Source organism: Apium graveolens, chromosome 7 (assembly GCF_009905375.1).
Source record: "Apium graveolens cultivar Ventura chromosome 7, ASM990537v1, whole genome shotgun sequence".
NCBI classification, from domain to species: domain Eukaryota; kingdom Viridiplantae; phylum Streptophyta; class Magnoliopsida; order Apiales; family Apiaceae; genus Apium; species Apium graveolens.
The window spans coordinates 164,858,582-164,871,069 of record NC_133653.1 but is presented as its reverse complement, the minus strand read 5'-3'; the positions used below and the strand labels follow the sequence as shown (position 1 = coordinate 164,871,069).

At 34.0% G+C, this 12,488-nt stretch overlaps 1 protein-coding gene across 1 annotated transcript; it reads right to left on the bottom strand.

The window, feature by feature from the left end:
* Window positions 1-654: 654 nt before the first annotated feature.
* Window positions 655-1,571, bottom strand: LOC141670715 (uncharacterized). The gene is made up of 2 exons (XM_074476698.1): window positions 1,395-1,571; window positions 655-1,286 (listed from the first exon to the last, which is right to left on the bottom strand). The coding sequence occupies exons 1-2, from the start codon at window positions 1,527-1,529 to the stop codon at window positions 903-905; spliced, it is 519 nt and encodes a 172-aa protein (XP_074332799.1). The 5' UTR covers window positions 1,530-1,571; the 3' UTR covers window positions 655-902.
* Between the last annotated feature and the right edge of the window lie 10,917 nt (window positions 1,572-12,488).

The following is a 12,488-nucleotide window of genomic DNA, read 5'->3' as shown; positions in this document are numbered from 1 at the left end:
GTGACCGTAGGTGCTGCTGGTGGTATTTGATGTCCTGGATGAGCGGCTTGCTGTAACATCTGTTGTTGGAACTGCTGATGTTGCTGCTGCATTTGTTATTGCATCATCAACATCTGCTGTTGCATAAGATTAAACATCTGATCCATCTGTTATTATTATTTTGGCCCTCGATATTTCCATTTGATGAGTCGGGTTGTGCTTTTCTTTTAGGTGCCATCTTTCTGGTAATAAAACAATGGGTTCTCTTTAATAACAGTACATTAAACAGGTGTTATGGAATGGAAATAATCTTTATAATATTAAAACAGTATTAAAACAGTTGATATGGGAAAATAAACAATTTAGTAAATATTCAAATAAATAAAACAATATGATGTATAAATAAATCCCCTTTTTAAAATATTTTAAAATCTTTTTGAAAACATAAAGGGTACAACATGATCGTAAATAAAACAACATTTGTAAATATGCAACGGTAAAATAATGTAAATAAATGTAAATGCTTAAATAACTGGAAATAAAATAAAGAAAATGTGCAAAAGACCATCTCATATATATATAGGTAGAACACCATCTGCAGGTGTCAGTGCTTGATACAAAAGCCTATGATATATCAGTCGTACTGCTACTACTATCAGTCAAAGTTAGTAGCTACACTCATACCAACTAGTCATACAATACTATGCTGCCTCTATCTACAAAAATATACATGATACAACACTCCTCTATCTGCTAGTCTCAGAATCCTGATGGCACGTGACTCAACTCCTCCTGCAACGCCTCTAGCACTGCCTCGGTAAGTCCCAATGCTCTACGATATGCTGTCTCTGCACTAATATCCTGCTGTCTCAGATCCATAAGCTGTTGAGAACTAACTCGGTGAATCTGACGTAACCTCTCCCTCAGTATGTAATATGATTGTAATGCTCGGACGGGACCATCTGCCTGCGTCTCAAACAATCCAAGGATCTCTCTGCACTGGTTCTGCCATCAAATCCTCTCCTCTCTCTCGCCTGAAAACGCTGGTAAGTCACTGTATGATGCTCACGAAGATCCGTGCTAGACCCTCGAGAAGGTAACGGCCCATCTACCACTATCTCATCCATGAACTCTGGCTGTGGAAACTGATATACTCCAGGAACAGGAGCATAAATAGCTAATGGGGCAGGGAATAAGACAGGCTGCTCCATAGGTGCATACACTGGTGGCTCTGCCTCTGGCTCCATCTGTGCAATATCTGGAATCTCAGGCTGTGGTACTGGAATCTGCGGCTCTAGGTCATCCCACTGTGGAAGATCAATCATATCAGGAACATCAAACATCGGTAACTCCAAAGGTGGAAAGTCAGGCATCTCGGGCTCAAAATAAGGAAAATAATCAACAAAGTCTGGTACCTCTGGTGGAGATGGTATCTTTGGCACTGGTCCAGGTGGTAATGGTGGCAATGGAGGAAACATCTGTACTGATACTGGGGCTAGAACTGGTGCTGCTACTGGGTCTGACTCAGTCCGCTCCGACGAAGAAGCCATCTAATATACATAACAATAATAACACAAAAACAAATCAAACCACATTCCTAAAATCATAACTTATAATCATATAAACAGACAATCCTAACACTCTTACTTCTATCCTATCTAATTTTCCTATCTTATCTTAATCCTAACGTTCTTGTTTTCAAGGGTCAATCCTAAGCTCTGATGCCAACTATAACACCCTCCAAATCCTGGGTATAGATTTGCGGCATTATTAACAACAACTACAAACTAAACCTGCACAAGCGGAATATAAATATAATAATTACCCCGAACTATTACTACTCAGGATCTTTTAAGGTTTAAGTTGAAAATAAGAACCACATACTACACTTTATTACAAACCCAAATAAAACAATTTGTCTTAAGAACTCTCTTTGTTACAAAACTTTATTCTATCTACATCCTCACCACACCACTTTTATTCAAACTACACAAAACTTTTATTCAACCCAACATTACTACTTATCCTTTTACACCTGATATGGTTATTCAAAGCTCTCTTCGGGAATAGGAAGGAACACTCTTGGTATAAGAGGGTCCCGCTGCTTGACTTGCTTCTTGACTACGCGGGTCCTGATTGGTTTCATTCTCTACCTTAACTGTAAAACAATAGGAACAACAATAAAAAGGGATGAGCTAAAATTGCTCAACAAGCCTGTAACAATATATATAGTATAAAGAGAGAGAAATAAGTGAACCAATAAGCTGCTGGTTTGAACAACCATCTGAATCTGTATAGGATAATAATTTGCCAACACTAGCGAGTGCCAAATGAACAAGACTGGAAACAAGAACCAACATATGCACTATAACCCGCTGATCAGTCAGGATACAGTGCGGATCTATACCCAACTACATAGACCCAACCAACATAAAGAGTACTCAGGTAACTATGGCCTATTAAATAATGGTCTGGGTAAATCCAGTCCGTATAGTAACCATCCAGTCCAAGGTATAGCATCTGGAACAATCGGAATGCTTTTGATATATCCCAACACCAGGATATACCAGAGTATATGTAACAAGGGTAAAAGTATTGGAATATGAATAGGGGATTCAATAAATTGGGAGAAATCAAGAATCAAAATGAAATAGAAACAAGCATTAATAATTGGGTAACAATGTATATGAACAATAATTATCAAAGGTAACTGATATGAGAAAAGAATTATAATCCACTATTCTGAATTTAGAATAGGGGAAAAACTTGTCTTGCGCGTACTTAACCTGGTTCAACTCACCGCCTTATGTCCCTAACTTGCTCTGCCTTGCTAATACTGAACCAATCATAGAAAGATAGTCGTTTAGATAACTTACTATATACGTGTATCTCGAATTGATATCACGTAACCTTATCAGTCTACCCATGCGTTTCTATCTGACTCGCATATATACACATATAATGATATAGCACGTAAGGTTCACATAATCACGTAAATCACATAGCACATAAAGCACATAATTAATTTTTAGACTTATAATCATTTTTAGAATCGATTCTAGACTCATATTTATAATAATTAACCCTATCTGATTTTATTACAATTTTTTTCGGGATTTATTCGACTCGATTCTACCCCTAATAGAGCCTATGAATAGTTAATTATCACAAAACCCCTCTCTTCCGGAATAAATCATAACTTACAATTATTTTTATTGGATTTGTTTCATTTTTCTGAGTTTAGGGGTCTTCGTTTTGCTCAAATCGGACTAACGGTTTAATTATTATAAATTAAACAAGATTTAATTAATTAATAATCAATTATAAATAATTAATTATAATAAAATAATCCTTAATTACACTTTTAAATAATTAATTAATAATTATTCTATTTTAAAATAATTAATCCCAAATTATTATGATTTATTACTATTTATTACAAATTATTATTACTGACTCGATCAGATCGATTATTAAATAATCAATCGATTTAAATAACTGATACGCTATTTATCGAATAACTACTAATTACTCGAATTATAATCTACTCAACGATTAACTATTCGTATAAATACGAGCTACTCGCAATCCTCACATAATTATCGAACCATTACATTATTATTATTGTACTTATACGATTCGTTAATCAATTAATTATCGGTATTTAATTATACAATACAAATAATTATTACGACATTCCTCGAATAACTATCGCTCGAATGATAACTCTAATTATCGAATTACTACTCGTATGAATACGAGTTACTCGCAATATTAACTAATTATTAGATTATTAATCATATTATTTAATTATTTTTAATCCTTATTTATTAATTAATTACCTAATTATTAATTAATTACCTAATTATTAATTAATTAGATAACTAATAAATAATTAGATAAATAATTAAATAATTAATTAAATAATTAAATTCGAATTTAAAATTTAATAAAATAATTCAGAAATTATTAATACTATTTTTCAGAATTTAAAACTAATTTTTTTAATTAATTATTAGAATTATTAAAACTAATTTCTAATTTTTAGAAAATAAAATAAATATATAAAAATACAGAAACACAAAACAGAGTTCAGGGTTTTGGTTTTTAGGATCAAATCTGGGTCGTTTCCGGGTTGCAAACCGGGTAACCGGGTCGAACCCGGGTCGCTCAAAAACACCGGCGGCCAAACCCAGAATCCGGCGCCGGCGTCTTTTCCGGTGAGTCCAAAAATCGATCAAAAACGCGTGATTTAACTACCGTTTGTTCCACGCTTTTGTTCAACAGCAACACAACGACGTTCCCTGGGTTCCTTCTTCGTTCTCGTCGAACACGACGCCGGAACCGCGAAGAACAGCGGCGGCGGCGGCGTTTTTCGGCCGATGCTAAAACCAACACCATATTCGACGAAATCGGTGTCGTTCGACTCGCAAAACGACGATCTACAAGCCTATACTAACAGAATCATTAAACAACTACTCAATCACAAAACCTGAATTCAAGAAATAATCCGAAAATTACGAAATTAAATTCGATTAATCAGATACTAAAAACGATTGCATAATCAGAAACTACAGATCATAAGCTTCAAAACGAGTACTCACACGACTGATTTGGTTAACGGAATCACGATCAAAATCGACTTTGATTCTGCTGCCCTGATCTTCACCACAAACCCTAATCCCCTTTTCTTTTTATTTTTTTCTGATTTTTAATAGTAATTAACTGAATAATTAATGATAAATCTGATATTTATATTTATGCAAATAATACCCCTAAATAAAATTAAGGGTCTAATTACACTCCTAATAAAAATATTTGGCCCCAATTTTTATAATTTTTGGGTATTAATATTGAATTTTTAAATATCCAATAAATACAAAATTAATGTCAAAAATTTCCAAAAATTATGAATATTACAAAAATACAATGAAAAATGATATATGATAATTTCATAATCATATAAAAATAAAATGTGATTTTTGTGGGGTTTTTGGTACCCGCAGGGGTCCGGAAAAGTCATTTTTCGCGAAAAAGGTCAATTTGTAAAACGTCTAGGGGTTCAGAATAGCGATATGGTATAGGGCATTTTTAACAAAATAGGGCCAATGATTTTGTTTGAAATACAGGCTTTTAAAACATAGTTTTGAGCTGTACGGGTTTTGATATAAAATATATAACTTACGATAAAACACTCAATAAATATCCAAAACACGTTTGGATCAAAACAGACAACACGTAACACATAGCAGTTAGGGTTTAATGACTCAAAATATTTAATCACATAATAATACACATAATTTATCTTTATTATGATATAATACAAGCGTAATTTCTCGATCGTTACAAGTTCTTCCTCCAACAATGAAATCGTTCAGTTTAAATTGTTAGAGCTATGAGTTCATTTATTGCCATGTTCTAATTTCATATTTCAATAGTATTAAGAATAGCTCCCAGACACGCCAAAAGAAGCAAAAGCCCCACGAAGGAGCCATATACTTCCTAGGGCGCACCCTAAAAGGGATTTCCCCCGAGGGAAGAAACTTTGGAGTTACTTTATTCTAGTTACAAGTTCATTGGTTGTTTAACTTTTGCAGGATGAAAGTATTCTAAGGAAAAAATGAAGCGACAACATAAAACAAGGTACGCACCATGGAGTCTAGATGCGAAGTGCGATAAGTAAATAAGTTCGTACAAGCTGCAGGGATTTTACAGTGACCCTCACCTCGAATAGAAGTCATAGTATCATAAAAGTTATAAGGAAACATATATGAAAAGCGCAAGACGTAGAGGACCTAAGAAGCATGCCCCTACTCTCGGGGGGTAGATAAAAGACGGTCTATGTGGAGAGAAGTTGCGACGGAAGCAACATCATCCAGGGAAGTAACAATGTCATGAGAAATAACGACATCAGTCGTCTCAGTTACAAGTCTTGTCACGCTCTCCGCTGCGACAGAAGAACCTAAAACTTGAGTATGTTGATAATAAAATCCTAAGGCGACCCTCCTAACAGCTATGGCATAACCATTGTCCCTCCTGAAGTCAACAACATAAGACAATGTCTCTGCATCGAAGGAGCTAAAGTCATAAGTAGGATCGTTGGCCAAGAAAATAGTAAGAAGAATAGAAAAGCCATGCTCAATTCCCTTGTCGGGGATCTCTCCCCTCTCATTCTTCCATCCGTTATGTTGATCCTCTCGGTGCTTGTAAACCTGAGTTTAAAGCTTACCCATATCAATAAGGGTTGCATCCAAGGAATCATGCAAATTGTAAATGATCTGATCCTTCCGCTTCGACTCTTGCGCATGTCAGCAATGGTAACATCTTTATCCTTGATAGTTTTCCTCAATTCTTCTTCAACATTAGTGGCACAAGAAATTAGTTCCTCTCGCTCCGTGTCAAGACTATCAATACGATCCTTATCCTTAGGAGCTCCTAGAAGCATCCTCCAAAGAAAGGAATACAAATACGCAGCAGATATGACTCTTGCGCAATCTATTTTAGTCGATGATAAATTCTTCCAAGAAGTTAACTCTTCATCCCAAAGAAAAGATGCAGCCAAAGGAGTCAAGTGAGATTCCACTTGGGAAAGAGAAGAAGAAGCCTTCACCTTCTTCGAAGTATCAACTCTCATGTTAGCTCTAATACGCCCTGGAGAAGGGACTGGAAACACCTGAACAACTTCCATGGGAGGAGAACTAGGGCGCGCATCGTGCAGTGAATAAGGCTTAGTAACATCCCTCTCGGGCACCATCTTCTCAGGAGCCAGACAAGACATGAAATATTTAGGGATCTGAGGAGCCATACTTAAAAGAACCACACAAAACAAATTAACATGATTCAAAAAAAATACGACATATAAAAAAGGAATTGAGGTTACGACCCACTTTTCGAATAGGCTTTGGGCACACCCGGTGAAAAAAAATGGGTGAAGGACTTGTCGTAACTTTCAAATACAAAATACTTACAAACAAAATTGGTGACTAAATTGAAGCTTCAACAAGATCAAAGGATGACGTATACTACCTATACATACATATACACGCAGAAGCACATGGAGAGAACATGGAAGTTCAAGAAGCTTACATTTCATAGATCTAATAATATACATGGAGGAAATTAGTAACAAGAACATGAGTAAACACCTTAGAGCAAGAGGAATGAAGGAATTAAAGTGAAAGCAAAGAGAAAGCCAAGAACAAGCCAAATCCAAGCTCCTTGAAGATCCTTGGAAAGGAAAAGTTTTGTTTCAGATATTCTTGAAAGGTAGAAGATAAAGATAATATGAAGAGGAAGGAGGGTTTAGAAAAGCAAAATTTCAAATTTCTTGAAATTTGAACCTCTAGAATATATTCCCGGGGGTAGCGCACGCCCCGTGCGTCCTCGGGGGTGGAAGAAAATAAATTTTTGAGGAAAAAGTTATGCGAAAGATATTTACGGAAAATATTAATGGAAGATTTTGTGAAATGTAAGCTTGTCATGAAAACTCGGAAGAAAATTTTACGACAAATCTCATCAACTAACACGCTTTTCTATGGAGAGACAAGTTTATACAAATTCACGGAGTAAAGCTTATAAGCAAAAGGATGAAGTGCTAAACTTTGCGGAAAACAGAATTAGAGTTACTTACGGAAGAGTGAAGAAAGCAAAGAAGATTTTCACTTTATTTTTAACAAACTAGAAAATCAGGGGTAGTTGTTATGCCATAAATTATCATCAAGGGTATTTTGTCGGGTCTTCGAGAAAATGGGTCAGATCTTAGTCAAAAAAAAAGAAGGACAAGCTCCAGAGACGCACCTCCGGAGCCCCGGGCGCGCCCTATATAGGGCTAGCGCTATATGGGAGTTGCTTACGATGACTATTGAAGATAAGAAGTTACAACGACGATCGGTGGAGTTTTAAATGAGGGTTTACGATAAACAACCTAGCGGAAGATTACACCAACCATAGTAAAGGAGGCGTGCGACGACCGCTACGACGATGATTCTACGAAGACCGCCATGACAATGCTACGACAGTCACTATAGTAGAAGATGACGACGAAGAACAAGTATTAATAAGTAGTCTATCAAAGATGATTTTAATCAAAGAAAGAAAGAGTAAAGCAATTAAGGAACAAAGAATGATCCTTACTCCGAGAAAATGACCCCGGACCCTCCTAGAGAGCGCCCCGTGCTATATGGCCACGCAGGGTGGCCGCTCCGCAATGCAAGTGAAATGACCGGGAAGGATTAGTATGGATAATGCTCCTACAACTAAATTGGGAAATAAATGAAACATTAAATGAGTAAAAGTGAAGGGGAGGAGCCCCGTAGGGACCTCCCATGCCGAGGGCGCGCCATAAGCATGCGGGGAGCCTTCGGAGGACTCCAACCGTCTTAGGGCGTGCCCGAAGAGGAAAAGGGGTCTCTGGGAACCCGTCGTCCCGGGAAACATATTGAAGGCGTCGTTATGTAGTCTTGTTAGTTGTCCTCGTAGGGGAACCATCGTAAACTCTTAGTGTGTGCTTTGGGAGCCATGTCTCTGCATTCGTCGGGTTGTCCTCTCCAGGAAACTTTGGGGTTATCTCGTACTTTGCAATTATACGTTTGGGATCACTTGTCTTGTAGTCTGGTGGGTTATCCTCATCGAGGAAAAATGATGCACTTGAGCATTTGCGGTAAGTCGTGGCTATACTTGCGGTTGCGATCGACGAAGATAGCAGTAGCGGATGGGATATCCACCGGCCGGGGAGTATCCTTAACCGTAAAGTTCCGAAGTCGTAACCGAGCCTTGGGTCTTTGTGACTAAGCCACATCGCTAGACACTCCTAAAGCAAATCAATGTTGGAGTTATAATAGGAAGTCGTAGGATTTATGTTTTTTTTCTCAGAGCTCTCAAACACGTGCTCTCACGATATGCATATGTACCTCCTTTTATAAAGGATCAAGCCGGACGTAGTTTTCGGGAAAACTACGTCCGGCAAAACTACGTCCGGCTTGATCCTTTATAAAAGGAGGTACATATGCATATTGTGAGAGCACGTGTTTGAGAGCTCTGAGAAAAAAAACATAAATCCTAACTATCGCAGCCGTTTCTTAAGTACAAATTAACGCATTTCGGTGATTTTCTTGATTACCGACCTCCGCTGCTGATTTTGATTCCGGCCGCGAATCTCAAATCTTTGCAAATTCCCTGTTAACAAAATTATTTGTAATTTAGTTAGTTTTGTTTTTCATAGTTATTTTACTTTTTATATTCTACTTCACATGTTTTTTAAGGTGAGATGGAAATTATTCACGATTTCAGGATTTCAGGGGCCAAAGGAAGTTTTAGGAATAAAGATTTCACTATGTTGGATACAGAAGCCAGATAAATAAAAAGAAAAAGAATTGTTTGAGTTTGCTTGGAATGGTTTGAACGTTTCAAAAGATTATGAAAATGAGACTAATATATCATTAATCATTATTACAAGTATCATGGAATTTAGCTGACATTTGAGTTGGCATCCTAATGTCTTATGAGTTTGATTTTGTGGTTGCCTTTTTATTTGTTCTTTTCGTCTTTATATTTGTACAATATTGTTTTTGATGTATTAGTTTTTTTAATCTTTAAGAAATTTTTGTAACTATTGGACTTATGTGTGTTACTTGGTAATTTATAGAATAACAAATATAAAAATTAGCTTAAAATATATAGCAGGGTGACCTTGGCATTCTACTTACACCATGTATAGATTAGTAGTATTTATAATGAAATTACAAAAGAAAGTAAAAAAAATATAATTATAATTTAAAAAGTTTTGTTAATAAGCTGTAAGTTTACAATAAAAATATTTATATTTGAAATTAAAATTCTATGCGCTTAATTTCATTAATATAGTTTTGACACTTGTATTCATTTTCAAATATTTTTATTTCAAAAAATATGAGATTATTTAGCTTATACAACAATAATATCTCATTGATTTTGCTTCCACAATTTAATAGTAAGTACGTAATCAAGTTAAGAAAATTTTAATTAAAGTCAGAAGTATGATTTTAATATAATATAAATTAACATATTTCAATAATAAATAAAATTAACATATCAATATTTTATTATAACAATAAAATTTCCAATTTTATAATGTTTAAAAAGGTTAAAAGTGACTTTTATTTTCTAGTTGTATTTATCAATTTAACAATATTTAAAATATGAGGCCTATGTCATGTCTTATAGATTACAGCTCATTAATTAGTTTTAAAAAAAATGAACCTCAAATTCAAAAAGCTTTGTTAACGACTTCCAAGTTTATGATAAACATATATATGATTAGAAATTTTTTTACTTAAATTTTGATATTTTGTATTCATTCTTAAAATATTCATAGGTGAGCCCGTAGGATTTAGTCATGCACGGATAGCGGTTGCGGTTATATACGATAAAAAAAGGGTGAGATTAATCAGCTTAAACAAAAATTAAATGTGATTGATTTTGTCCTTCAAATTTAAAGTAGATACGTAATCAATTAATAAAATTTAGAAAATAATTGAAAGTATGATTTTAAATTATTAAGATAAACACTTTTATTATTTATTATATAGTTTATCTTAATTCCTGTTATTTTTCTCATTTTCTTGGTACCAAATTTTTATTATTATTTAAACTTTAGGTATTAAAGTATAATATAATTCTCTATAATTTGAAAAAATTAAAAAATTAGGATGAGAAATAAATATAAACATAATTAAAAGATGAAAACTATGTTTTGAGAGAAATTTTTCTAAATTTTAAATATTTATAATGCGAGGCCTCCCCGACGCCGACAAGCTTTGAAATGAATTTTTATATATAATTTTTCCTATGATACAAATTATATCTATTCCAGAATTTATATTATTAATTTTTTTAAAAAAAAATTCATAGTATTAATCGATCATATTCATCTCGTCAACATTGACAATACCGATTGTATCATGTATACTTTCCTTTATGCAAATATATTTTGGACGAACTAAAATTTGTCACTATCAAAAATAAAATATTGTTTTAGAGACATTTTTTAATTTAAATATGATTGAAATTATAGAGCGCAAAAGTTCCTAGTTCCTAGTTTTATAATAATAGTCGCAGTAACGTGGGCTTATTTTGCGTTTAACGGTAATCTTGAATTGAATGCGTTATTAAAGTGCCATGTAAGGGCCAATTTTTCCTTAAATGTTATTTCCTCCGTCTCTTTTTATTTGTCACATTTCCTTTATTAAAAGTTAAATTATTATTTTTTTAACCAAAAATTAGACATTACTCTTATATTATTTAAAAACTAAATTTTTTATATTAAAGTAGATTAAATCTACTTTTCGGTGACGTACTTTTTTATTTTATTCAATTATAAAATCTTAATAAATTTCGATCAAAATTTAGTCAATTTAACTGGGTTAAAGTCAAATGTGACACCTAGGATGGAGGGGTATTCTGGTCATTTTAATTCGAGATAAAATTACGCAAAAGGAGAGTTTTGAATCTATACTATACTACAAAATAACTAGAATGTGGTATAATTAGGTATTTTTTTTGTTGGTTTGCTTATCCCCATTTATGATCGTCGGATCTCTGTAATCAAATAATCAGTACCGTTAAATCCAAATACTAAAAAAATATACACTACCCAAATTATTTATAGGTCATCCAAGTTTCATGTTCGAATTTCTCCAACAACAAATATTAATATTATTATTTTATTAACATACTAATAAGGTTAATGGTTCAAATTTCAACAATTATATAATATTTAATATTAAATAAAAAATTACTATTTTTGCTTCGGTTTAGTTTAAGTTTTTTTAAAAATTCCGGTTATTTCGGTTTTTCGGTTTTAACCGAATTAAAATCGGTTCGGTTCGGTTTACCAGAATTTTGGTTCGGTTTTAATCGAATTAACCGAAGTAAATATATCTATATTTTTTAATTATTATATATATATATATATATAATTTAATAAATATTAAACAAACAAAACATAAACGTGAGTGTGAACTGTGAAGTCGACCAGATAAAAACAGAATAGATGAGTGGGTTATTGGGTTGAGTTGAGACCTAATTTTAAAGTCGCCGCCCGCCGATTAAGATTCAATCACTTGCTATTTCTGATTAAAATTAACGCTTCATCTGATCCAGGTTTCAACCATATTTTTAACAAGGGGTCTTTGCGCTTTTCTTGCTCCAGATTACTAGAGGACAGATTCACAGATTGTACTGTAGTGTGCTGCATGCAGCAGCAGCTATTCATCTTTTCTGAATTTACAAAACCTGATTTTTCAAACTATTTCGGTTTAAAAAACCGGACCGAATAAACCGAAATAATTCGGTTCGGTTTACGATTTGGTTCAGATATTAAATCGGTTCGGTTTGGTTTTAAAAAAAATGTAATTCGGTTTTCGGTTAATTCGGTTCGATCCGGTTTCTGACCGAACCGACCGAATACTCAGCCCTAGTCCGTAGTCCTGTCATCCAACTAGGATGGTTCCAACTAAATTGATTGTTGCATA

Coding starts and splice junctions, on each gene's coding strand:
- LOC141670715 (XM_074476698.1), bottom strand. CDS start 1,529: ATGGCTTCTTCGTCGGAGCGGACTGAGTCAGACCCAGTAGCAGCACCA. Junction 1,287..1,394: donor AGATACCATCTCCACCAGAG/GTACCAGACTTT, acceptor GATCTTCCACAG/TGGGATGACCTAGAGCCGCA.